Source organism: Simochromis diagramma, unplaced genomic scaffold, assembly GCF_900408965.1.
Source record: "Simochromis diagramma unplaced genomic scaffold, fSimDia1.1 OVJJ01000334.1, whole genome shotgun sequence".
NCBI classification, from domain to species: domain Eukaryota; kingdom Metazoa; phylum Chordata; class Actinopteri; order Cichliformes; family Cichlidae; genus Simochromis; species Simochromis diagramma.
The window spans coordinates 2,901,238-2,929,175 of record NW_024386764.1 but is presented as its reverse complement, the minus strand read 5'-3'; the positions used below and the strand labels follow the sequence as shown (position 1 = coordinate 2,929,175).

Genomic DNA, 27,938 nt, shown 5'->3' with positions numbered 1-27,938 from the left:
TGGCAGCTTTACCTCCCACGCGCACACAAACAATAAGGACAAAGAATTTTAATAACAGCAAGACATTTTATTTAGTAAAGAGAAACACACACAATGTAACAATATTTTAAAGATTTGATAACTCTGCTGCTGTCACGGGAAGACTTTAAATGAAAAGGGCATGTAAAGCTTTCTCATTTGGTTCCGTCAAGACAAATTTGATCTTTAGACATTAGCATCATCTGCTGAGGGGTTATTAAAGTGAAAAATACAGACAGCTGTTACTTTGGTAAGTATAGTGTTAGTACATCAATGCCATACACACCAGATTATTCACGCTCTCCAAGATCTCAGTCAGATTAACCAGGGTGTAGTTGCTTGTCTGTCTAAGTTTTGTTGTCACTGCTTGACTGCATCTGCACAAACTAATGACTAATTAAAAGCCAACGAGATGTCAAAGAGGCTCACAAACAGGGACAGACCGATGATGGATGCCTCACAATTGCATAAGTGCATTGGTCATTTAGCCAAACGAGCTAAAACGCTTTATACAAAGTCTGAGTGTTTGAAGGACACAACAGAAACAACTGACATGGCAATGGATGCACGTAACACAGGAATAAGCACTCCACAATACCGATCAACTGACCAGTGACCACGTCTGTTTCATGCATATTCAGCACATGGACAGCAGTGCAGACAAACAGTCGCTTGCACACTCGCAGACACGTGTTAATATGTCGTTACTGTGGAGGCTCTCCACTGTGAGTAAAGACACTAAAGCAAATAGGCAGGGGGAGAACCATGAAAGCATTCACATCACCATTTAAAAGAAGGGAACGTGGCTAAAGGTAAAGCTAGCCAGAGCTCAGAGCTAGCCACAAGCTTGGTGTGAGCCTCGGTATGAGCAAAGGACCAAAGCAGTTACAGGAAAGTTGTGGAGTTGAGTGAAAAATAAAAAAGGATCACTGTTCTGTTATTTGGTAAATTTATATGCAAAATGATCTAAGAAACTGACATTAGTTCTGTTTATATCAATAAAGCATTTTATTTTCAATTGTTTCAGTAACATGTCCTGTAACTCCAAACTGTAATTGGTGCATTAAAGAAAACTTAATTTTTCTATAATCTGTCAGGTGTAGTTCTTAGAAAGAAAATCAGAATTGGCAACAAACAAACAAAAATAACCTGGAATCAGAAATTGTGTGAGTGAATCTCTAGACGATACACATATAACATTTTTTTAGATGATGACACAAATAGGTTTGTATGTGTTAGCAGAGTACCAACAAGAAACTGATATACAAGCTTTTAGTTCACACACAAACCATCACATGGATATATTGTATGACACTTACAGTACAGCTGTTGGCAGGGGTCCATAAGACCAAGCTGGAACGTATGGTTTCATCCTTCCCTTTAATAATCCATCCTTTCTGGTACATGACTGTACTTTAAAAAATTGTACATGCTTTCTGATAGATTATCAATATCAACCATTTTATGTCATTTTAAACATTGTAATGCACTGAAACTGATAGTGATGTACACTGATAGTGGCAATCCCAGTAAAACTAATGTAATCATCATGTAACCAGTAAAGCCACTGGCTCTGTTAGTAGTAAAACAGAAAAAGCTATAAGGTGTTGAGAACTGAAGACATTCTTTTTATAGTCTTATCCCACGGTTCGTTTTCTCCTCAGCAGCGTGCCTCAGTGCTACATAAAGCGATTAAGTTTCTGATTAATATCGAGTGTTGACATTTCTTTGAATCTGAGCAGGACTTCATTGAGCACAGCAAGAAAACTGAAAAGTGGGTCAGCATCCGCAGTCACGCTTTTGGCCGCAACGCTCCTTCAGAAACGTGTCTGAATGAAGTGGGTCTGTTTGGCCTCGGCTACACTGCAAACACGGGGCACAAACAACAGCCTTCAGTGTCGTCATTGTTAATCGTTATCTCTCCAATCCCTGTGGCCAGCTCTCTGCTGTCTCCCCCCACCCACTCACTTCTGCTTTTCTACCTGTAAAGACGTGTTTGAAAAGAGCTGTGGCTGACCCACAAAGTCCACGAAGAGCGATCCCTCTGGTTGCAAGAAAGAAAAAATACAAGTAATTGACAGAGATTAGCCCTCACCTGCTACGGTGTGATGTAGGCTGAACTTGGGACACTGAAAACTCGACGTGTTGGAGAATGAAGCGAGCCGAGGTCGGTCTACGCATTTGCTTCACTGCATTAATATTTCAACATCAGTTAGTGATTTGGGAGTTACTGCGTTAAATACTGTACACTACTTGGTGTACTTGATTCTCTTGTTTTTAAGTTTGTTAAACACATAAACTGAAACTGTAAATATATAAACAATAAACCTAAATCAAACGTCAACACTGCAATTTTTTCTCTCCACAGAAATAAAAGATGCTTCTCATGTGACATCATTATTGCACTGCTCAAGAGCTGTCTGCCACATTGCATGCAGTTGCTAGGGAAACATATATTCCCCAACGAGTTGGCAGCTGACTCCTGGAAGTTGCTGGCTCTTGCTGTGTGAGCTCTGTTTCATAGAAGGAAACGCACCAAAAACCTCACAGTGATTGCTTTGGTTGCTCGCAGATTTCCACAGTTGCCCGTACTTACATGATGCTGTCTGCAAACACTCGCTAACTACTAGCAGAGCTGCAGTAAAATCTGGAAAAGTGTGGCGCACCTTTCATGTTGTCACTGCAGCTCAGGCCAATATGCTACCAGCCAAAGCAATTCCAAGGTTTTTGCCAACCAGGAGAGGAATACAGTTTTCCCAAAGGTTCCCAGCCTGTGTGACTCGTGCTTTAGCAATTATTTTTCAAGCAACCACTCACAACTCCTTCACAGCTCCCTCACGACCGCTGGTTGCCACACACCAGTCTGTACGCCTGTGTGGCTGGGGTCTAAGGCACATCCAAACTAGCAAACAAGTTTATGCGTTTGCGGAACATGAAAGAGTGGAAAAATCCTTCTGCAGTGACGGGCTCAAATCCCACATGGACCTGTATACATTACATCATAATGTCATGTGTGTAGTACCGGAAAAAACAACCTCCTGTTAATACACTACTCTGTACAACTGTAATGCAGAGCTGTTTTCACTCATAATGGCGACCTGTGCTAAAACAACTTCTACAAACACCACATCTTGTTGGGGGGTGGGGTCCCCTTGGCCAGCAGGGGGCAAGATATCTGACTGCGGTCACAAAAGGGAACTGCCATAAAATGAAAACAGTTGTAGTATCAAGCCAGTGTAAATCTCAGTCGTCTGGTATAGGGGTATTACAGTTCCCATGATAGATATAGACAGGTCCATCGCAGCGATAATACAACTGAAATATGTCTCCGTATCCGTGATCCCTCCACCAGGTGCACAGCTGCCGGTTCCAGCCACACGCCAAGGAGTAAAACAGTTCAGGATGCTCCATTCCGATCATGGTAAAGAAGTCTTGATCACCCAGGTGGCCTCTAAAGCGATACTGGTCTGCTAGTTTGGCCACATTGCTGGGCTCCAACAGCTTATTGTAAAGAGCCGAGGACCTCATAGCACCTAGGTCCAACAACATCACACCGCTGTTGACGCCCGGGAGGCCGTCAGGAGGAGGTTCCCCGACTCTGGTCTGAGGGTTCTCCTTCCGGTACTGCCAGAAAGTGTGCCTGAGGAAAAAAGAAGAGGTGCCAGAATAAGGATGGGTCTGCATGTCGAAGTGCATTTGGGCAAAATGTGTGTAACAGTCAAAACACTAGGTTGAATATGAAGGGTTGGAGGTAAGGGAAAGTTGCCTTTTTTCAGACTGATGAATAAACTGATGACTTCATTTGAAGAAGAAACATAAGTAGTCATGACCTTTTGTTTCTTTCCCTCATGCATTTGTCAGGAAAACTATTGCTGTGGTTTAGGCGTCCCTATCAAATTTAGGGAGATCAGGATTTTTATGCTGCTGCTTGTACCATTTTTATTTTTAGGGAGTGGGGGTGGGGATGAAGTGTTCGCTTCAAGAAAGTACAAAATGCTCCTTCTGTGTACTGACAGCTGGTGCGAAGATGTTTCGTGCCAACTGAAGACGAGGATGAATGGAAATGTGCTCTTACTTGCTTGCTTGTGCACACGTACACACAGATACAGCTTATTCTTAGTTTGGGCCACAGAGGAGGAAAGCTACAGTAGATGAAATAGTAACGCAGAAACAGAAAACAAAATTAACCACTCATTTAATTTCTGCTCTGCTGACTTTTTGGATAAATAAATGCATGTGGGCGGCAAAAAAATGAAAAAGAATAAATAAAAATCACACACAGTATGCATTTGTCTTTCTCTGTGTGTGTGCAGTTTGATCAAATCTTGTGGGAGCAGGAGATTCTGAGTCACACTTTCGTATTATTACTGACCTATATTTGGCAGCTGTAGCTTATCCTCACAGTTTTATAGAGTGTGGTGGTTAGTGACTGGGGACTTGGGGCCCCTGTGGAGTATTTATCATTTTAAGAGACATTCACTGTGTCTACGTGCACTGCACGATGTACGTGCACTGAGATGCATCCAGAGTAAACATGGTGAAGTCAGGGAACATTTACTTTTCTGTTTTGCTGCTCTGAGTGAGTAAGTAAGTAAGCATGCACTGAGTAAAATACATTAAGAACAATAAATTGCATTTTCTTCAGCATCATGATGGCCAGTAATGTATGACTTCTATCATACTAGTTACAGACATGACAAATAAGGCAACGGGACACCGTCCTTTTTTTGGACAAAAATGCATTCCAGAGTTTATGTGAAGCTAATATTAGTCAAAATTTCCCTGTTCTTAGCTGTCAGCGAAGAACAAGAAACTGAGGGTAGACAGCAGGGTCAGAAGCTGGCAAACACCATGAAAGCATAGATCCATTCTGCGTTGTGTTAACGATTCGGTGGTGGCGGCATACGCATCTTTTGATGGCTGCTTCCAGCAGAATAACGTGCCACATGTCACAAAACATCTCAAACTGGTTTCTTGAACGTGACAGTGAGTTCACTGCACTCAAATGACCTCTACAGTCACCAGATCTCAGTCCAGCAGGGTACCTTTGGGATGTGGTGGAACAGGAAATTCGCATCATGGACGTGTAGCCAACCAATCTGCAGCAACTGTGCGATACAATCATGTCAACGTGGGAGAAAAAAAATCTCTGAGGAATATTTTTAAGCACCTTTTAGAATCTATGATACGCAATGTTAATGGGGTCTAACCGGGCACTGGCAAGGCATATTCCCAAGAAAAGCCCTTTAAACTTTAATGAAACGTTCCGCTCTACGTTTGGAGAAGGTTAGAAAACTGAGCAAATAATAGAGAATGGCTCTCCATGCTGTGACACAAAGACTTTCTCTGGCTTTGTACCAGCACACTCACACCACATTCACTCAAAGTGAGCAAATAAGCTCACTAGCTCAGATTAGGGCTCATACTCTTCACACCTCCGTCCTCTCCTGCCTTGAATTTTCACTGCCAACCTTTCAAATCAAGTGTCTCTCTCACTTGTGAAAGAATGAAAAGCAGTAGCTGGTGACAAGGGCAGTCTGTGCTGCCATCCCCTCCAAATGCATGCTTCTGCTTCTTCAGAATATGAAACAGCCTGGTTTCTGATAACTGCAAAAAATGTGCTAACCGACAGAAGGGAGTCTGGGCTGTGCAAATGAAAAGTCCGGCCCTTTTCGTCTGTAGTTGGGATACACAAAAACACATTAAAATTCCAGGATGGATGCAAAAGAGACGCTTTAATAGAAGAGGTGATGAAGAGCTTAATTTTAGAATAGAGTCATTAAAAAGCATGATTGAAGTCATTTAACACCATCACGTTAAACAACGTTTGGCAATTCTGTTGACTGAATGAAGGCATCATGGTAGACTCGCTGTTCTTGATGATGATGCTGACCGCCAGATGCAAAATCTAATTTTATTAAGATCAATGACAAAGTGTCTCAGTGTCCGTGCTACATTAGTCATTATTTCATATTAAGCATTCGGTATCATCTTACAGCAAAAAGGGGAAACATGCGGGATGCATCACACAATGGAGCCTCAAAACACAAAGCTTAAAGAGAGCAATTTCCTCGCTGCTCATTGTGTGCGCCCGTGGCTGTGACACTTATGTAAGCATGTCTCCGGGGTTTTAAAACATTACGAAGACAGCTGCAAGGGAAGAGGCACGGGGCATTTCTTCCAATAATGAACTTTTCAGGGGCAGGATGTGCTCTCAGTGTGGCTGGTGGGAGGATGTATTCTCCTGCATAATGCTCGGTCCATTAGCACCAAAACGCAGTGTGAGCTGAGAGCCCTCTCTCTGCTCGGCACAGGAAAAGAGGACGTGCACTCTGCCTCGCTAATAGCAAGTCTCAAAAATTTAAATATTATCAACTCCATTAGCTAGAGGCCAATTAACAGGACAGCATGCAGAGATAACAAACAGATAACGGATAGGCTTCTCCAATGTTCACTCAGTCTGGGTTAAATGTAATTAAATAAAAGGCTTCTTTCTTTTGGGGTGCAGAGTCAGTGCTACTTATTTAATTTGGATCATGCATCCTGACATTACACTGGTCCTGACCTGTCGCTGCAATTGGAACAAAAACAAATCCTCAAAACAAAAAAATAGAAAGAAAAACAATAAAAACTTGAATCTCTGTATTTTCTATTGATCTCAGCCAGTGGCTTCAGCAATATCCTCCAGAATTTCAGTGACGCAAAAGCTAACCGCTGTCAACACTTTCAAATTTCCTTTAAAAAGGAAAGAGGAGAAAAATCAATTGCAGCTCGGGGAATGTGCTTTTAACCCCCACAAACAGCAAGAGTGAGTGAGTCGCATGTCAGTGCAGAGACAGACACTGAGCTTAATGTGGAAAAACTTAAGTTGATATACGATTTCTTGGTATTCTGCTGCTGAATAAGCCTGTCCAGGCCCACAGGAGGACATTAGTGGGGATTCCCAGTGTTGGTAAACCACTGGGAAGAACAGAGACACCAGATTTACTGATTAGCATGCACACACAAACACTGCTTTTCCACTGATGGCACTCCTCCACCACACATGACAAGCAAGCATCAATCAAATCCTGAGAGCAAACAAAGCATTCCAAACAACATATAAATGTGGCCGTAGAAACGCATTCGCTACAGAGGAATTTAACTTTGGTTGGCGTGAGTTATTAGGGGTTAGTGATAAGATTAATGCACAGGCACTGCAGAGAAGACGATATTAATATCACACTTGTCACCTTCAATATCACGTGCACTTGAAATCTTAATCTGTAACTTCACGTTGACAAGATTTCCTGTACTTTATCATACACATCGTACAGAGTGCTTGTGTAAGCCATGTCTAAAGAAAAGCCTGAGAAATTGCTGGAAAAAATTGGTAAATGGACTGATTCTTATATAGCGCTTTTCTACTCTCACGGAGCACTCAAAGCGCTCTATACAACATGCCTCATTCACCAAATCACACCCATTCTCACAAGCACTTTATCTACACTTAGTGCTTTCTAACAACATTCATACTCCGATGGATACATCGGAGAGCAAGTTGGGGTTAGTATCTTGCCCAAGGATACTTGACATGCAGACTGGAGGAGCCAGGAACCGAACCACCAACCTTCCGATCAGTAGGTGACCTGCTCTACCTCCTGTCTACGGCCACCCTAGTGAAGGGTTTAAAAATAGTGCAAAGAAAGCAAACCTGTGACTTGTTATCCTTATTTGGCTTCTTTCTAAAATTAAACACTTTTCGATTAATTGTTTTATTAGCACACAGTCTTCAAGAGCCCACAGGAAACCACCTGCCCGTGTTTGTACCAGTATAGCAGCTGCTCCTGCATGAAACTTCCCACCTGGACTTGGCTCATTGAGTCTCACTATCTCACACACACAGACATCGACACACAAACACACAAGCACACACACAGTGACGTCCTGTTTTGATGCTGCGCTGGGGTGGAAAACAGTGAAGTAGTCTAAACGGACCTGGTGTGTTTGTTTTATTATCTTGGAGAAAACTGGAAAAAAAATCAGCTGAGGAACAAAGAGCCTGAAAATCGGGGCCCTTGTTTACCTGTGTGTAAACACACACACACACACACACACACACACACACACACGGCACTGAGTTAAATCAATGACTAAATCAGTGTACAGAGCTTGATGTGAATCTTCACAGAAATATAATTACCCTTTGCAGAAACACAGACCTCAACAACTGTGATTGGTCAGTTTGATAGTAATATGCAGTAGTGCAGCAGCAGCAGCAGTGATTAGCACAAGGCTTGTACCTTTCTGAAACAAAGTAATTATAGGCTTGCTTGCTCATTATGCTATGCAACAGCTAGTATTTCGTCAATGTATCCATGCATTTGTCAGGTTTTCCTATCACTGTGTATACACTGAAGTCTTCTCTCCTTCATATGTTCCACTAAAAGTAACCATTTTTAAGATTTATTAGCATGCAGCTCAGTTTCACTTCTGTGGGTGCAGACACCAGTGAGCACGTTAAATACTGGCAACCCCTCATAAGTATGGCAATGCAGCTACCCATCACCCTCCCAGCAGACACACTTACTATGTTGGTTTGTTCTCAAGTTATTGCATTCACAACAGTTTCAGAAAACGTACTCTGACCTTTAGGTCGAGGTCACTGAGATTCAAACTCATCCAAGGTTTCGAATAGATGCACCTATGAGCCTTTCATTCATAAAGTTCAGAAATGCAACGGTAAGAAAGCCAATAAAGGAATGCTGAAAAGACTGAGAGAATCTGACCAGACATCTGTTACCACATCTGCTTATTTTAACGCCTTTGTATGTTAATAAAATATAATGAGCATTTAAGGCAGTTCTTTTTAAACATGTTTGCAGAGCCGAGGATGACGGGAGGAAAGAGATTCAATCTGGAGCGCCACATCGGAGCGCTGGATCCTCATGTCCAAGAGGATTTAATAAATTTCCACTGCCTAACGAGGGCACTCAGAGTTTTGTACTGTATGAATCAAACTGGCGTGTTGCTGGATTCTGAGTGTGAGTGATGAACAGTTTGGTTACTCCTGGCAGTTCTGACAGAGAGACAGGAGATAAATATGAATTGCAGGACGAGAGCACTTCTTAACAGGTGACTCATCGTGGTTCCTGCCAAATCCTCAATTATTATTCTGGCATGAGAGACTCAAAACAACATTTTCACCATAGTTGTCATAACTTGGCCTTCTAAGTCTGACCTCATAGTTATGCCACTTGCAGAATCTCATTTTAAGCCAGTTATAAATCTGACTTATAAATCGGAGCAAGTGTAAAGTCACAATCTAGGACATTCCTCTATCAGCAGGTTTGACAACACAGCTTGTAACACTGACATCATCTCATAAACTTTACAACAAACCAGATTTTAGATCGGACAGAGTATTTAGGGACAGTCCGCCACACCTCTAAACCATTTGACTAACGTAGTAAAGGTCTGTTACCACATGTGGAGCCCTTTCCACTGTAAAAACTCTCCAAAAACTTCCATTTGAATTTCTGTATACGGGTGCTTTCAAAAGGACCCCTGCTGGTTTGACTGATTGTTTTATTCCCAGTGAAAAACGCTTCTTTTTCCTTCTCCACAAAGATTTTTCTTGTATTTGTTTTTTAAATCGTTTTCTGAATCTTCGCTGTGAAGTGACAACAATTATTTATGAACTGTGTTATTTATCTTCAGTTCACCTGCTGTTTCTTGTGTATCTCATTGGACTGTCAATCAGTGGGTTTAGTTTTCAGATTTCAGTGTTGGGGAATTTGTCTTTTCTTCATAGTTGGAGAAAAGATAAATGACATATTAGTACCAAGCCTTGCTGAATGGCAAAACATGCTTCTAGAAACAAATCTATTAACGTGAACCTTTAAATCGAGGTATAGTTAAGACCTGGGTAGCCGGTCTGATTGGTTCAGCTGAGGTAAAGTCCAATACACCCTTAATAAATACCAGATATGCAACAAGTGCTCGAGGTTCAAGTTTCAAGTCCAGATGACAATATGAAAATAATAAACTAGCAACACTACTTGGAAACGATGCAAATAAGTTAAGCGCATTAGGATGATGCTGGCACGACAGAGGTGAAATATGAGTCTCTGCAGATATGAGAGCCTCATTTCCCCTCAAAGCATTTCCCCTTAAACTGTGTTTGTCTCCAGTAAATGAAGTTAATTTCTGCCATAGCTGCCAAACACATAACAGAGATGTCTTTTTCCAAAACCCTGAAAAGGATGCAGTTTCATAAATCAAATTCAAATTAATTTCAGATTCTGCAGGAATTTCGCCTCGTGTCGATATTTCACAATCCCAGCGTTTCATTTCGCATGAAAATCCTGAAACTACAATCAGAAAGGCTGCTTAATTTCCTGTTACAGGCTGCATTGCAACTTTTTCATTTCTGCTTGTATCACACAGCGTTTAGGTTCCTGTGAATCAGTCTGGACACCAGACCTCTGATGTTCCTTCTCACTTAGCAACTGTGAGAGACACCAACTGTGAGCATGCATGTGAGGCGCAAAAAGGCTGAAATCCATCTGGGGTCAACAAGAGCGACTGAGATTTGTACAGCGTTTCAACCTGTTATTAATATTTCATTAAAAATGTGGTATGTACACTTACACCACTTACTAACGTATGTATGCACGATCCCGATCAATTCAAGGGTTGCTTGTCACCTTCAGGGACTTTATACTTCATTTGACAGAAGAATTAGCAGATGAAGATGAACTTCCTGCTTCCTGTCTTCTCTCTCTGCTTTCTATTTCTCTCCCTTTCCCTTACTTTTTGTCAGGCCAGTGGATTAAATCATGTTAATGTCACACTATCGGTCAAAAGTGGTACTGGTGATCAAAACACATATAAAACAGACATGCATGTATCCATATGTGTCCACATCTCCTCAGATCTGACATGGTCTGCCCACATTCAGGTCCAGTCCGAAAAGGCTAGGCAGCGCCTGTACCACCTCCGACAACTGAGGAAGTTTGGGGTCTCGTTGCTTTCTGTATGGCTTTATCAGTGTCTCACATTGTTGTTGAAGAGTTTTGGTCCACTCCTCTTGACGGTGCCCTTTCAGTTCATTGAGGTTTACCTGCATTTGTTTATGCGCTGCTCTCTTTTAGTCCCAACACACTATTTCAGCCAGGTTCAACTTAACATGAAATAAAAAAAATAATAAAATAGTTTGGAACATTCCTATGCATCTCTGGGTTTTTGTCACAGCCGTGCGGCCCGGGATTCGAACCCGGGACCTCTCACAGTCTCATCTATCCAAACGACATTATTCCAGATGTCTTGTGGTCCATTTAGATGCAGCTTTGCAAACCTACGCCGTGCTGCCGTGTTGTTTTTATAATAATAATAATAATGGATTGGATTTATATAGCGCTTTTCAAGGCACCCAAAACGCTTTGCAATGCCACTATCGAACCGGCGACCTTCCGGTTACAGATGTGCTTCCCAACCCCCTGAGCCACGGTCGCCCCATTTTAGCAAGAAGAAGCTTTCCTTTTGCAACCCAACCAAACAAGCCACACTAATCTAACATGTTGAATGAGGCTTGTAGAGTCTGAGATGCAGCTCTGGGATTTTTGCAGTTTCATGAGCATCGTGGTCTCACCTCGGGGTGAATTTGCTGGCACGTCCACTCCTGGGAAGGAGTGTTAAATGCTTTGCACTTGAGAATAGTCATTCTCGCTGTAGAATAATGGACGAATTGTTTGGAACTGGCCTTATGACCCTTCCCAGATTGATGAGCAGCAACAATTGCTTCTCTAACATCACTGCTGACGTCTTTCCTCACTGGCACTGTGTTAAAGACACACCTGAACGCTCCAGACCAGAAAACTGACAAAACTTCTCAATTAATCAAGTGCACTTAGCCGTTTATGACCTTCTTATATGCTCTTTGTTAAATACATACTGACACAATATAGTATATGCTGTGTGCCACTGTTAATCTGAGGCTGTAGTTATCACATTTTTAGACCTGCTAGGAACAGATGAATTTCTTTATTACATCCAGACATATAAAACCTTTGAATTGAAAGAGGGTGTAATTTGTTTTTGTCAGACTGACACCTGAATTTTACTTTGGCACAATTTAAAAACAAAGTGAGGATGCTTTCTCGCCAAAAGTCAAAGCCCAGCAGTCGAGTCTCTCCTCATGACAGATGGTAGCCTTTGATCTAGCCTGAGCCGGAAATTATACTGACGTATTGAGCGAACACTTGAAAGCAAGAGCGCCGAAGTTAAAAGCAGAGAGCCTCACTTTTATTCATGTGCATGTCAAGATGCAGCAGACTGGTGTCAGTCTGAAGCTTCCAACGACTGGCAGGTTCAGATTTCCCTAGTAGGTGCTCTGTAGGTCTGCACTGCTCACCTGTATACTGGCTGCATCTCTCTGGTGATCCCTATAACTGCTCCTGGAGGAAACCGGTGAAACTCCTGAAAAAGGTCCCTGATGTTGGTCCTGTACTTCAGGTCCAAGTCAAGCTGCACTATGCGCGTCAGACCTGAAATGGAAACACAGAGGACAAATGCAGAGACTAAGTTGAACAGATAATGGAAACAGATTGTCTATTTTAAAAATGATCCCAAGAAAATGTACTTCTGAGTAAAATCTCCCTGAAGGATCCATTTCCGTGACCACTAGCACATCATTCAGCTTGGATAACAACATTTAGTGAGAGAACTGGCCCTTCCAGGAATACCGAGTTAGAGGAAATAAGAGCAGACACTGACAGAGGTTTTGCTCCGAGGTGGCTCGTTTGGCCTCTCTCTGTGCAATGTTAGCACTGACCTAGAAATGAGAAACATGCACGAGAAGAAAATGTGGAGAGGAATATGACGAAACGTGAACACAGTGGCGTAGCATGCAGAGTAAATGCTTAACACTGCATCTTGTGGTCTGGGAAAGAACCTGTAATAACAGTAACCAGGATATTCGAGCCCTCATCAGTTCATTGTTTCAGCTTCCTATATTATTCTGGTTGGCATAGTGATGAAAGGATGGGAAATGCTCAGGAATGAGGCACTGTGCTCACAACATTATTATGAACTGATGAAAACTTGTGTCAACTTCGGATGTAAAGTCAACGATGAACACCTACAGGCTGTCGAGTTAACAACATCTAAAGCCGATGGACTGAAAAGATGTGGCGACTTTCTGAGATCCAGGACACTTCAGAACATCATTCTCGTTTTTAAATGTCTGGTGATTAAATGTCTCCTCAGTCTTACTAATGCGGTCGTACAATGAAAGACAGTGACCTTATTTATTTAATGTTGCCTAAGTCACTAGAAAAACTCAAATATGTTTATGTGTGACCTAGCTAAGTGCTTCTGTCTGTTAAAACAAGTGACGTGAAAAGACGATGGCTCAGCAGTGCAGCAGCAACCTGTTTTCTGTGCTCTCCAAACAAGGAAGCTGCACATCACAATGCCCGAATGTGCTGTGGCAACACAGAGGGGCTAGGAAGCGTAATCTCTGCGTGGTCAGCGCTGTTTGTTTGTACTAACATGGCTTAACGAGCGTGAGTGTAACAGGAAGAGGGCCTTCAGTTCCTACAACATTGTAATGTGGTGGGTTTGATGTTGGACCAATAACTCAACACAAAGTCCTCTGAAGGTGAAAGTAGAGCTGCAGGTTTTCAAATCAACATTTATCTTTTTACATTTTTGAGTAATGATAACACAAAGAACCCTGTTGCAGCTCCTACATTGCTGTACGTCTTTATATTATTATCGTATATTATTATCTAGAGCAGGGCGATATGACCAAAAATATTTATCACGACATACATTTGAAAATTTGCGATAACGATATGACTGACGACATAATTGACACTAGACAAAATACTTTACAACTTCACAACTTTATTAGTGCAACCCCCGCCCCCCCCAAAAAAACATCAATGTATTTTCACTTAAACAAGCAGCTGTTCTTTATGTGCATTAAAGTTATATAAACATTGCAAATGCAAATTCTTCGCTGACAGTTTAACCAAAAGGCATTTCCAGTGGAAATTGGCCGACATATCCTCAGCATAACCATGTATAACATCCACAAAACTTAAAAAGAGGTTATACACACACAACACGGTAACATTATGTTGAAGCACAGTACGTATTGCTCCGCGAGGCTCCGCCTACGATAGCCGTAATGCTCCGACAATCCATCAAGCGGTGCGACTTCGTAGCTTAGCAAAGTCGCACTAAAACATTTGACAGATTTTCGAGCGCCGTGTACATAAAATCGTTTCGAGGTCAGTAAACACAACCAGAATTCATACATAAGGCACACGGGATTATAAGGGGCTCTGTCGATTTCCAGAAAAATCAAAGGATTGATTTTAAGTGTGCCGTATTTTCCAAACAACACGGTAATAACGACGGCCCGCTAGCATGCTCTACCAAAAATAGTGCTTTGTTGTGTATCTGACGGACGAAAGTTAAACCAGTTCCACACCAGTGAAGTTGCAGCATTTTTACAAACCAGTTCTGGTTCATCTGTTTCATTCAACGAGCCGCTTTCGCCCTCCACATTCTCCGTTGCCGCCGTGCTTTTTCCGCCATGTGCGTATGAAAACAAAGGCACTGCGCATGTGCGTTTTACGCATATTCTATCGCCATATTTCATTTTCTTATCGTTGCCCAACATTATACCGGTATTACCGTGAACGGTATGATATGGCCCAGCCCTATTATTATCTTTAATTATTTATAATTATGCTTTCATCCTTCTTTTAATTAAACAAACTATGTTCTTGTGCTGATTTGTAATTCCTTTTTTCCTCCCCTAATTGTCATAGTGATTGTTGTTCTCACTTAGGTCAACATCTGTTGTGTTTAAATGTGCTACACAAATAAACTTGACATCGTCTTTTTTCCCCCCCTCTACATCTAAACCTAAATGTATGGTTTATCCAACCAACATGGATTAAGTCCATGTTGGTCCCAATGGCAGCTCTTGGGAAATAAAGAAACAGATCAAACTTTACTCATCTCATTCTTCTTGCTTCCTCCACTTCTGTACCATTGATTCATTAATGCTCAGATATTTGAGGTTTACACAGCTACATTCTCGCCTGAAAATATGTTAAAAGTTTTTTTGCAACCCAGAAAGAGAAATAAGAGTAATATTAAAACTAAGTAGCTGCCGCCATTGTTGGAGACTGGACTTGGCTGGGCCACGCTATGAATACTGAGATATGGTTTTTCATTTTTGTTGTCCGGGTGGAAAATCAGGAGAAATTTTGGGAGAATGGTGGCTCCGGGAGATTTTCGTGAGGGGCACTGAAATTTGAGATTCTCCTGGAAAAAAATCAGGAGAGTTGGCATGTATGAGGAGCACATCATTATATAGCAGCTAGCCCAACTTCAGTAACCCTACAAACGTCACTGCTGTTTAGTTTCCTGCCTTCATTTATGTTGGAAGTGACAGCAGAGCTGTACGTTTGAACTGTTTCAGAAATCTCTCAGTCAGAACATGCTATATCATGCTTAGGTGGAAACGAGCGAGCTAACTTCCTGCTAACTTCTAACGCAGTTACATTTAATAAATTCTGTTTTCATGGATGCCTGGATGTTAAACTTAATAGTTACACCTGGTAAAGCAGCAACGCTGATCATTTTATTAAAGATGAAAGAATTTAGACAGTTTTTAATTCTCAGTGATGCCGCAGTGTTGATTTGACTTTGGGGCCTGAAGAGACGGAGTTTAGGACCCAGATGACTCTGCGAGGCTCCTGACTACAGTAGCCGTAATCCTCCAAGCGATGCGGCTTCATAGCTCACCAAAGTCGTACCAAAACATTTTTGACAGATTTTTTTTTAACGCTGTGTACCACACAAAATCGGTTCGAGGTCAGTAAGCACAACCAGAATTCATACATAAGGCGCACTGTCGATTTTGGAGAAAATTACAGGATTTTAAGTTCGCCTTATAGCCCCAAAAATAGGGTACTTCACGTTTGAAAGCGGTCAGTGTACACATAAGTCAAAACTTCAATGAAACTTTTATGTGCATTTCCTTAGTTTGATTTAGAGATGAGGATGAGATTTGTTTCAATTTTTGTTGAAAACCTCTCTTAATTATTAAATTAATTAATTTCTTAAACTTGTATGTACTAATCTCCAAACAGACTGAAGGCATCTTTAACGGTATCTTTATGTCTAAGATATGAAACATAAATTAAACGCACTCATATAAAAATAGTAGGAAACTTCTACATTGTTTGTTTATTTCAATTTAATTTTCTCTACATAAATAATCTTTTGAAAAGAATCCATCCCCGTGTGATCAAAATACAAAACTCTTTTTTTCCCCCAAACAGTTAAACAAAAAAATATTGTTATGTGGAAAATATGTGAGTTGAGGTCAATCTGGGCCAGGTGTGTGGGTGCTGCTTTTACTTATTTACTGCAGGAATAATGTCATTAGTGTGGCTTAGAGCCTGCCTGAGGCTCTGGTCAGATCTGGTCAAACTCAGGCACAGCAACAAAACAACAGAGACACTGTTACCTAACACGATATATATTTATTTATTTTTAAAGTAAGAAAGTGGGTCAACCTCATTAAGCTGTAGTAATAGCCTTGATGTGAGTCTATTCGTATGAGACGCCGTTTTCTGCTTTTACCAAGATTCACTAGAAAATGCCACCAAAAGTACATTTCCTGATTCAATATAAACGGTTTACTCCAAACAACGAGGTCCTACAGTCACAAACAGTAAAAATAAAATGGCAAAACAGGACAACAGAAAGCAGCTGTACTGCGTTCACAAACTTCATTAAGTCTAAGTGACAGTATTTTAGGCTTGCAAACGGCTTGCCGCTTCTTTTATTCTCCCCTTGTCCAGTTTCCTCAAATTTTTTAAGGACACATTGTACAACACGCTGAGATGTGCCAGATTTTTGGCTGAGAGCTCGTTGGGAGTTTAAGCCTGTCAAACTGTGTTATCGTTTTCAATTGTTATAGATTCAACTAAAGAAATGGGGAGGAAAAGATGTGTTCTTGCAATAGGCTGCTGCCCAAAACAAAGAAAAACTGGAAAACCATCTCTCAAGACCACTTGAAAAAAATGACATCTGGCATCTTGGAAGCAAAATATAAGCAAATGAGAGGTGGCTCAAAATCACAGTTTTCAACAAAACCGCTGCTTCTTCCTGGGATTCAAATATCATCTTTGTCACTTTTTCAAAGCGGTTCGCACATTAACAGTGTCACTTTAACCCTGTGTGGAAAACAAAAGACGAGGTCGCAGCAGAGACTCAAGTAGCAGCACGTTTACCTCTCGAGGGGACACAAAAGCACGTAACACCTTTCCCCTAAACAGAACAAGTGTTTAGGAACCTTGTCATTAATTAACAGCTTTCCATTGTGCAATTTTATTTCTCGCCTATTCTCAAAGGACAGAGAATACATAGATCTGTTTTCAAGACATTTAATGACCTGCATGCTACACTTACAAGGAGAACATGCAACATGGTTTTGATGTCCTCATGAATTCTTTATGTTATGCTACTCTACTGTAGCATCAGTGTGGCGTAAGCTGTACCTAAATTAATAAAAATTAACATAAGGACCTCAAAAACATTTTGCATTTCTCATATGCGCTGATGAAACATTTTCATATTCAGACTGTGTACAGGAAAGCGTAACAGTGCTGACAATTTCCTCCATGAATTCTCTTTTGAAAACAGCAACAAATCTGACAAAACGTCCATCCTTCACACTTGTGCCACTAATCAGAAGCTTCTTTGTCTGCTGCTTATCTCACGCAGTGATGAGAGAAACAGTTACATCAAAGACTGGTGCCTAGAAAACAACCCTGCTGTAGCTTTGTGCATCACATACTCTCACCCCCACCTGTCCCAAAACTACCACATTATGCCCTTTCTAGATAAAAGCATTCTTTAAATAGAAATGTGTGACCACGTGGGCACACAGAGCAGACGTGCAACACATGGTTGATCAATAAGCGCTTTAAGGACACGATCTCCAGCGAGATTTTATTTGTTATTTGAATTATTCGCTTTAAAGTTTGAGCAGTCTAAAAATTAGACAGTTGGATGAACGACATCTCTTAAAATTACTTAAAGGCTCATCTCTTCAAGCTTTCACCTGAACAACTGCCATCACCAACCATCAAGCTGAACACGCTTCAGCTTCATCCCTCTTGTTCATGTTAGGATAAATTTAAACTGGAATACGGAGTAACGTTGAAAACATTTGAAAAATGTAAGCTGTTCTCTATTGTTGATCTCTACTGCATGCCCCATGCTGCACATCCATTGAAGTGATCCACAACAGTGCACAACAGAAGAGATCTCTGCCCACAGTCAGCACCCACACAGGAGGCACCGGTATGGACAGTAATGACAGAGCACATCCTTCCTTCCTCACTCCCCAGGGCCTCTGCAGCATGCCACGTGCATGTGAGATACCTGCCCAACCTGCTTTTTTCCAGCTGTGCACCAGCAAATTAAAGAAGTGAGTTTATTTAAAGCTCGGTACGCCAGAAAACTAACGCAGACTTTTCTGACATATCGTCACCCGTCAACAACAGCTTGCAGCTCTATATGTGAAACATGATCTGTTATGTACATTTCTCTCCTCAAGCAAAGGAACAGAGTAATAACTGAGGCGACAGTTGCTGTCAGATAGGATAAGAACTAAAGGGACTAAATGGGATAAAATGTTCCACGTCTTACTTTCAGGCATGATGTGATGCATAGCTACGGACAGAAAGAAGATGGCGTCGCTGTAATAGGCTCCGGAGCCAGCGCTGAAATGCTTCTGCATGGCTTCCACAATAGGGAAGAGCTTCTGAGTCAGAGCCACGACGTCATGAAACACCACCTGCAGGAAAATATGAACAAAATTGAGTCGTGAAAGAAAGCTGGGAAAATAATATTGTTTTCAACAACTGGTGCAGCTTGAGGCCACTGTCTGCATTGGACAGGTTTAGTGAGCTCATCACCTTTAACTTCCCCCGCTTACCGTGTCGGCAACTGTCTACTCAAATGTTTATGTCATACTGAAATCCATTTACAGCACACTAAGCTATTTGGACTAAATTATGACAAATACTTGAAGCAGTGAGCAATGCTGAGCTACGCACTGTGATAAGGATCAGGGGTGCACGGGATATTTTCTAAGCAGAAGATCTGGACTTGAGCTAATGTGAAGTAAAGTGATGAAGAACCTGCCTATTAGAATGACCCAATGAAGTAACGCTGACTCCACTATGGAAGTTCTGCTGAAATCTTTCCGTTTTGGTGATTTCAGTTCAGACGATGGCTGAAAACAGCTGCACCAGTCCATGACCCAAATTCCATTAAGTGCTGCCTTCTTATGTCCAAGTTTCCCTTCATGCTGCCTCTGCAAGCTTCAAATACCACAACATCTTGTACAGTAGATATCTCTACAGATTAGGGCAAGAGGATTTAAAAAAAAATACACTAAGTAGTGATTATCATTAAAGTGTTCTTGCAGGAGGAAAAATAAGTAAGTCGATTTGGGCTGGGCTACTTTCTGTTAAGGCCAGACACGTGTCAGTGTGGCGAAAAGAAGTCTTAACCCGTTGCAATTACCGGGACTTGTGCACTGCAGGGATAGATGGCGTGCATAGAGGTTTTTAAAGTAGAATAGTAAGCAGAGACTTCAGATATCAGGTCCTTTTTTTCTCTCTTTAAAAAAAATGAAACAGGCTCCCAGTTTGGATTTAGGAAACAACACTCTCTTACAAGATTAGACTTAAAATGATCCTCTTTGATAGCAGATATAGTTAAGACTGCATCAGGTGACCCTGAACCATCCCTTAGTTATACTGCAACAGGCTTAGGAAGCTAGGGGACTTCCAACGAGCTACTGAGTGCTTCTTTACTCACCTCTTTTCTCTCTCTTTGTGTTTATACTTTTGCATTTTATCATGATTAATGATTAAATGATTCAATTAGCAATTTCAGCTCTCTCCCATGATGTCCCATTAGAGGTTTCTTCCTGTTAAAAGGGAGTTTTTCCTTCCTATTGTTGCCAATTGCTTGCTCAGAGTCTCCCCTGATTGTTGGGGTTTTCTATTCTCTCTAATATTGTAGTCTCTTCACCCTACAATATAAAAAGCCTTGAGGCGACTGTTGTTGTGAGCTGACGATATAAATAAAACTGAAATCTTAAAGCTTCAGGCAGAACATTTCATCTGTCGATAACTTGCCGTTTTAAAGCTGAACAGAGCAAAACAAGGATAGGACTGAGCAAACAAATAATACATCCTACGGTAGCCCTGCCCTAAAGCCTCCCCCATCATAATTTACAGTTACGATTACATTGAATACAACATGAAAGCATTGACTGAGACCTTAAATCTATCAGCATTCACTGAGGTCACAGATTAAAGGAGCTGTATGGTGTTTTTCCCACTAAAGGAATTAAAGGTTTAACTGTTTTCAACATACAGACGATATTTGATGACCTCCCCTGTACCCTTAAAGACGAGCTCTGACACCACAGCATACATCAAAGACGTAGTTTTAGTCCATTAGTATAGTTTCTGGGTTTTCTCTCCGTTTTGGCCTCCCGTCCACACTGAGACGGCGTTTTGGCTGATGGAAAACGCAGCGTTTTGAAAACGCTCTTGAAAACGCATACATTTGGAAACGGTGCTTTCGCGTTGCAGTGTGGACAGCAAAAACGCAGACTTTCTAAAACATGATGCAGTCATGTGACCAATTAAACTAGGATAGCAGAGGGCATTATACAGCAGTTGTTTAGCCCTATTAAAGATTAATATCAGTCTGTACATGCTCCAGATAGCTTTTCTTCAAATTCTTTAATTCTCACTCGCTTTTGCAACTTTGTACTTTCGTGTTACTCGCAGCAACAACTCCACCTCATTGTTAGTCCATTTTAAAAACTCGCTGCTTTTCCTCCACATTCTGCCGCGACGCTTCAAAGAGCCGGAAAGTAAATAAGCGGCAGACAGAAATGAGGCAGGTCGAATCTTCTTGCGTTTCACACATTAGAGATGTGCGATACCACTGATTTCCTTTCCAATCCGATACCAAGTAAAATTCAGGGTGGTATCGACGATACTGATCCGATACCGATACTCTGTACAAAAACTTAATGTTTCATTGTATTTAATAATACAATATATAAATTGCATTATGTAATTGTAATAATAATATAATAATATAGCATCATAATGATTACATTACTTGTTCTTATAGCTTAATGATGCAGAATAATCCTACAGAAATAAAAAATGAGAATAGATTCTAGAACATAAATGACTGGCATAGGAAGAATCGATATTTCAATATCGATCCACACATGCGCAGGACTGTAACGTAAGCGTCTTCAGCTGTTTCAATGTGAACGCACAACTCTGAAAACGACTGAAAACAATAGTGTGGACGCGGAGTGTTTTCAAATCTATCCGGGCTTGTGTGGACGTAGCCTTAGAAGGCCGAGAGGCTTTCAGGAGGTAAAGAGTTAAGGGGTTAAATGTATTGTTCAGGTGGATTTGTGAAGAAAAGGAAAGAAAAAGGTCATAAAACGTCCCAGGTAATCTATATTGGTACAGGGAAACCTTATCAATTCCCAGTGCAGGCTTATGTGAAAGTACTAAAATACTGTGTCCTGGTTTAATGAACAGTAGTTATTTTTGCAACACACCCAGTTCCAACTTTCAAAGCCCCAAAACTTCACACTGTTGTGCATGTTTATTCTGACACTCGGACTCATAAAATCTTACCTGTGGCACATAAATGGAAAGCCAGAGAGTTTTCACTTTTGTTTGACCGACAAAAACCAAGCAGAGAAACTCGAGCACATCATTCGAGCTCTGATGTTTTAAAATATCAGTTGATCGAGTAATATTAGCAGTGAACTTGAAAGGCTGGACATGTTTGGCAGCCGCCGTGTTGCTTTTGAAGGCGTGCCAGGACTGAGCAAAAGTTCCTTTTTTGACTTCTGTGGCCTGACTTGAGCAGCGCTCCCTTCAGAGAGCACAGAGCTTGAAAAGATTCGGACTTTGCGCTTACTTAATGAGCAATAACATGTTTTTGAATGAAAAGCTAGAGAAATGATGAACATACGTAACATAAACATGGAGGATGGATGCTTACAAACTGGATTTAATAATGTGGACACAAAAGTCTCTGTCAGTATGACATTAACTTCAGGAATATGAGACATTAACCTCGTCCTTGAACCTGAACTTTACAGGATAAATAGAAATCAGTGAGCTCAAAAAGCCTTCTTGAGTTTTATTAAATCCATGTTATGAGTTGATCTTGTGTTTCCTAGATCCTCCGGAGCGACTTGTTATTGCCTTTTATGTCCTCTTATCAGCTGCAGAATACTAACACATTGTACAATGGCTCCGACACAAAAACACTGCCATTAGGACGCAGATATTAACCCAGGAATTATATCACAACACTGCTTAATTCCCGTGAGCTGTTAGCACTGCATGAGACACTGCTCAAGTGAGTTCCATGAAATATGGTTAGGGAGTAAAGTGCGTAACCTCTAGGCAGCGTGACTCTGCAGTCTCTCTGCTGCAAATGTCAAGTGGGTCATTTAATGTGCTGCTGCTGGGAAGCAATGTAGCCTAAAATACATACTCATCTAATCCTCGTGCTCCTTAAAGTTAAATCATTAACAGGAATGAACCTCAAGATGAGCAGACAAGGATGTCAACACTGCCCTTGTCAGACCCCGAGGAGTCTCTGTCCCATCTAAACTGCTGGTATACGTTTCTGCCGCTGTCTCTAAGCAGGAGAGACAGCGGCTGTACTCGCGGCGGTGACGGCAGAAGGCAGTTTTATGATTCATGATCCAGAAACATGTTTTTTTTTTAAATCGCTGGTCTGGAATGATATTATGAGACTGATGAGAAAAAAAAACGACTTTGAATGTATGGAGCGTGTAGCTTAGATTTAAAAAAAAAACAACAACAACATAAAGCACTGTCAAGATGTGTTTACATCAGACTAAAGGTGAGGGGGCACTGCAGTACAGAAAGTACAGAAACGTCTTCACGTGAGAGCATACTGAGAGGAAACCAGGGGAGAGAGGAGCATGAAGCATACGTGGCAAGCCAGAGATGTTTGAGATAATTGCAGATTTGGGGAAGAGGTGGCTGGCCTGAAAATCTGTGCACAGCAGATGAACAGTATCTGAAAGTCTTGTCTAAAAGGGAAAAAAACAAAGCAGAAAAGACCTGAAACAGGACCTGAGAGATGGATCTGGTGCTTAGTCGATCCAGCTACTGTTTACTAAAGCCTGATCACAAACAGTCTCAGTGGAAGGGTGGCTGTAATGAAAGGAACAGGAGGAAAAGGCTGAAATACGTCAAATTACACAAGAACTGGACTGAAAACCAGGAGGTCAGGAGAGAGGTACAACAGTGGAGCTGCATTTCAAGCGAAGGTTTTGGGGATCTTGTCAAAAAGTGATGGAATCGTGAATGCAGAAAAGTGCAGTCAGACTTTGCTCCACCATTCAAAATCATCTGTGAAGTCTCAGATTGGCAACTTCAGTTTTCAGCGTGACAACGATCCCCAACACACTGCTAATGTAATAAAAGCAAACATGGAGAGAAAAACACATCAGTCATCGATTGGCCTCCGCAGAGCACAGACCTTAACATTATTGAAGCAGAACAAAGAAGAACTCTGAATGTCCTTTAGAAGCCTGAAGTCTACTTACAGAAATGGGCAGACAACTCACCCAAGTGATTTCAGGCTGCTTTGAAGATCGAACAAATACTGACTTTGAAGCTCATTAGAATTGTTTTTCCCCTTCTATGCTGTACTTCCATGTGTGTTTGCACATGTTTCAATGAATCCGTGCACCCACTTTCCTACCCAAATATAAAGATATGAGTGGTGGCTCAAGATTTTTGCACAAAACTGGATCTCTACAGTAAGAAGGACATAGAACTGTGACAGAAATAGTAAATGCAAAAGGAAAAGAAAATACCCACAAGTCAGGTTTAGCATTTCCGCACCAACACAGAGGAACTCTTGTCTGACCAAGTCCCTGCTAATGCTTTAAGCAAATATAACCAAAAATGGGTTTTTGACACAACATTTTTCTAATATCCATGCAGCAGTCCTCTGAGGACTTAGCTCTGCATAGTAAAACTTGTCCACTAGAAAAGTCTGAGTATGGTCTGATTGCAAAAGAATCATCTGAACGGGATCCGATCCAACCTGCAGCCACGAAACTGCCAAGATCCCAAGCCGAGCAGATCCCTGACCAATCCCAGCAGGAATGCGATCAGCCTAAGATAAAAGAGCAGTGGAACATCCACAGCAGAGGTTTTATAAGATGAGACATTCCTGAGAAAAGAGGCCCTGCCTGTCGAGGAAGATCTGAAAAGGGAGATTGTAGTTTGTAAGCCAGTTTATGACGGTGTGCTCTGTGAGAAATACAAAACAGGAGAAAGTGGGTAAAATATGCATGTAACAGAAAGAGCACAAGAGGGGGGAAATAATCCTGTTTTTTGGCAGGAAGAACACAATAAGGGAGGGATATTCCCATGTGTGAGGCATCAGCTTGGCAGGAAAACACTGCCCCCCTGTGTTTCAACTGTAAATAGCAAGTACAGCCAATGTGTTTCTTAAACGGAAGGATTTTTGATTAAAAGGTCAAGTAGCTTCACAGGAAGTACTTATCAAAGGAAAAAGCGCACCAGCTCTATTCAGTGATTAGTCAAGGTGTTGCAAAAGTTAGACATTTCTATCAGAAGCTCCCTTTAAAAGAAAAAATCCTTCTCACTCATTCAGTGCAAAAATATAAATACCATCCCAGAAAGTGTGTGTGGATCATGAGCATTTTGGGCTCTAAAAATAGGATCTGCTACCCACAAGAAGAATTTACATAAACATATTTTTCCCTCCCTATTAGAAATAGAGATATCTTAGAAATATAAATCAAGCTGAACACAGTCTGTCAAGTGTTTAACTGCATAAATCACTTACTCCTTTGTTTTGTTATTAACAAACTAATATGTCAAAATAAATAGATACTTGGTCAGAAACACTAATAAATAAGTTAACGGCATTTACTGGAGTGAGTGTCGAGAAATACCTCGTATTTAAACGTTGTGTCAAGGAAAAGCTCCAGCAGCATCCTCTTGCCCAGTTCTTGGCTGGCCTGGTCACTCACAAAGTGGAGAACCAACACCTCTCCTTCCAAGAAGTGTCCGTGTTTCACCATGGACAGCATGGCCACTCGGAATTTATCCTGCAAGCTCCGGCTCTTGTCCACTTTGGTGAACATCATTAGCACGTGGTAATGTTGGTAACCAGCCTCACTGTCCGCTTTCCTGGACGTCAAAGCGTCGCCGTCTTCTTCTACACCTCGCTCTTCCCATCCTTGCTCCTTTGGCTCGTCCGGGTGCGAGAGCCTGGTGTCCACGGTGAGGTCTGCATCGTTTCTGTTGGTGTTGTGACTGGCCTGGGTCTGCTTGATCCTCTTTGTGGTGCTGGAGAAATTCTGCCTCTCTGAGCCAAAGTAGTAAAAAGCTACAACAGCGAGTGCAGCAGCCAAGAGAAGCACCAGCTGATAGGACCTGAATGTACTGATCCTACCCATGACTCTGGCTACTACCCTTAAGAAGCCCATACCTCCCTGCTGGCGTCATGAGAACGGGAGCGTGAGTGGGAAGATTTTCACCATTTCATGATCTTTGATTTCATAGATTTTCCACATTCTCCTGCAAGAGTAACAAAAACAAACATCTGCTTTAGTTTTAAGCTTTGGCGTGTACCATGAAACTAAATATCACCTATCAGCCAAATCTAAGTGAAGCATTAAGATTGATGATCTATTCTGGCTAAGCCATTAAAAGATCTTATTTCCATGGTCTTATAAATTCATCTTTGAATGTTTTTCCTTTTAATTTAATTCAATTTTTAATTATATGGCACCAAAATCACAACAACAGTCGCCTCAAGGCGCTTGGGCACTGCTATTCCAATCCTGGGATATGCAGCAAAATCCAGAGTAGAGTCGGTGTTGGGCGGCATTATTATATTTCAATAATATTAGCCCCCTGAAAAACTGACCATACCACAAACCACTGTTGTGCTTTAACTTTGTAATGCTCAAACTGAGGCTTGTCTTTCAATGTGACACAACAGTGCTGTCAGTTGAGAAAGCATCATGCCAAAAACAAACAAAATCAGTTTATAATTTAGAAAAAGAATTGTTTATGCCCACAAAGCAGGAGATGGATACACAAAGTTATCACAGTGTTTTCAACTGCGAAGAAACAGAAAAGTGAGAAGTTGCATCAAAAAATTCAAAGAGAGTCACAGAGTACAGAACAAGCCTGGCAGCCTGTGAAAGGTTTCAAAGACTCTGGAAAGAAAACAAGCGAGAGATGGGTCTAAAGACCCCAGAACAACTGCCAAGGCAGGAGTGAATGACTTAGCCAAGTTGGGAATTGTATTCTCAAAGAAGAAAATCAGCAGAACCCTGCAAAGGAATTGGACTGCAAGGTTGAAGATTAAGAAAAACTTGACTTCGGATGAACAGATATCCTTAAGACAGACTGAAGTGTACTAAGAATAACCCGAAGAAAGATTATGCATAGTGGAAGCGTGTCAGATGAGAAGAAACTAGAGCACCGAAGTAAACATTACAGGCTGGTCTGCACAAAGCCTGTGGGTTGAACTGAAGACCAAAGTCCATGCCAAAAGACCATCAAAATCTAGAGACTCACCAAAGAGAAGAATAGGCTGGGATTGTTGAAAACTACAACACACTATTACCACCAAAAAAAGACTATTATCATCAAAGGAGCTATTAATTTCGACCCCGGTAGTTGTTTGTTAAAGTAAGATCATGTAGACATCCCAAATAAAACTAGGATGCTTGGAAAATCTGCTAAACATTCCTTGTCCTGTTTAACAGCACTTAGGAAATACTTAAAAAGGCAAAATCTTTCATATAGGGGCTAGTAATTCTGTGCTCATCTATGCGAGTGTCTTGATTTTAACATGTTATTCTTTGGATCAGTGCATTACATAAAGAAAATAAATCAAATTAAATATTGTTGTTGGGCAAACAGTGATTATATTCAATGTAAACACCAACTCTAACCCCAATGACACAAAATAAAACACAGACGTGCATCCACTTGCCTGTCTCATGTTCTTGATCTCTGTGGTTCAACCATATCAGCTTATCCAGGGAGTAAGCTGTCCTGAGATCTCCTCGGTTTAAGTGGCAGCTTCTGTCTCATTTACTAAATTGCCTCCTCACGTTTTGAAAGATAAAACTAAGACTAACACTACAGAAACCTGTTGACATCCCGCCTAAAACGGGTGCTAAGCTAGCCAGCAACGTGCCTAGATGTGGGTCGTTGAGCAGCCCCTACAGCGATGATTTTTCAGCACACATATCAAGAGAATTAATCAGGGTTTGCTTGTTAAAATTTTCGCTGTATATGCGCAAATCGCTGTCGCCGGAAAACGATTTGTGTGTAATAGCAAGTTTAGGGTAAGGAGGTAATAGACTGCACTAACATCAGATGGAGAAGCCACCAGCTAACAGCCTAGCAACAGAATCATGTGACACAACCTTAAACACACCCACCTGGTTTCAGCCGTATTCCGACTCGTGTTGCCTTTATGTGGTGTAGGAAAAAATAGAGCTATTTACTCTCCAGCGCATTTCTCGTTTCAGCTTTATGAAACACTATTTCGTTTATTTTACAGAACATTAGTCAAGTTTATTTATATATCACATTAAAGCACAACAGACTTTGAGAATTACCTCAAAATGTTTAATTTCGAGATAGGCATCAATACATTTGTGTGCACTACCTTAGATTCCACCTTCAAAACCAAAGTGCCAGAATTTTATTAGTAACACAGTGCAG

At 41.3% G+C, this 27,938-nt stretch overlaps 1 protein-coding gene across 1 annotated transcript; it reads right to left on the bottom strand.

Moving 5' to 3' along the window:
• Positions 1-46: 46 nt before the first annotated feature.
• On the bottom strand, positions 47-27,744 carry xxylt1 (xyloside xylosyltransferase 1). The gene is made up of 5 exons (XM_040031834.1): positions 27,199-27,744; positions 25,139-25,766; positions 18,748-18,895; positions 12,413-12,545; positions 47-3,658 (listed from the first exon to the last, which is right to left on the bottom strand). The coding sequence occupies exons 2-5, from the start codon at positions 25,673-25,675 to the stop codon at positions 3,262-3,264; spliced, it is 1,215 nt and encodes a 404-aa protein (XP_039887768.1). The 5' UTR covers positions 25,676-25,766; positions 27,199-27,744; the 3' UTR covers positions 47-3,261.
• Positions 27,745-27,938: the final 194 nt, after the last annotated feature.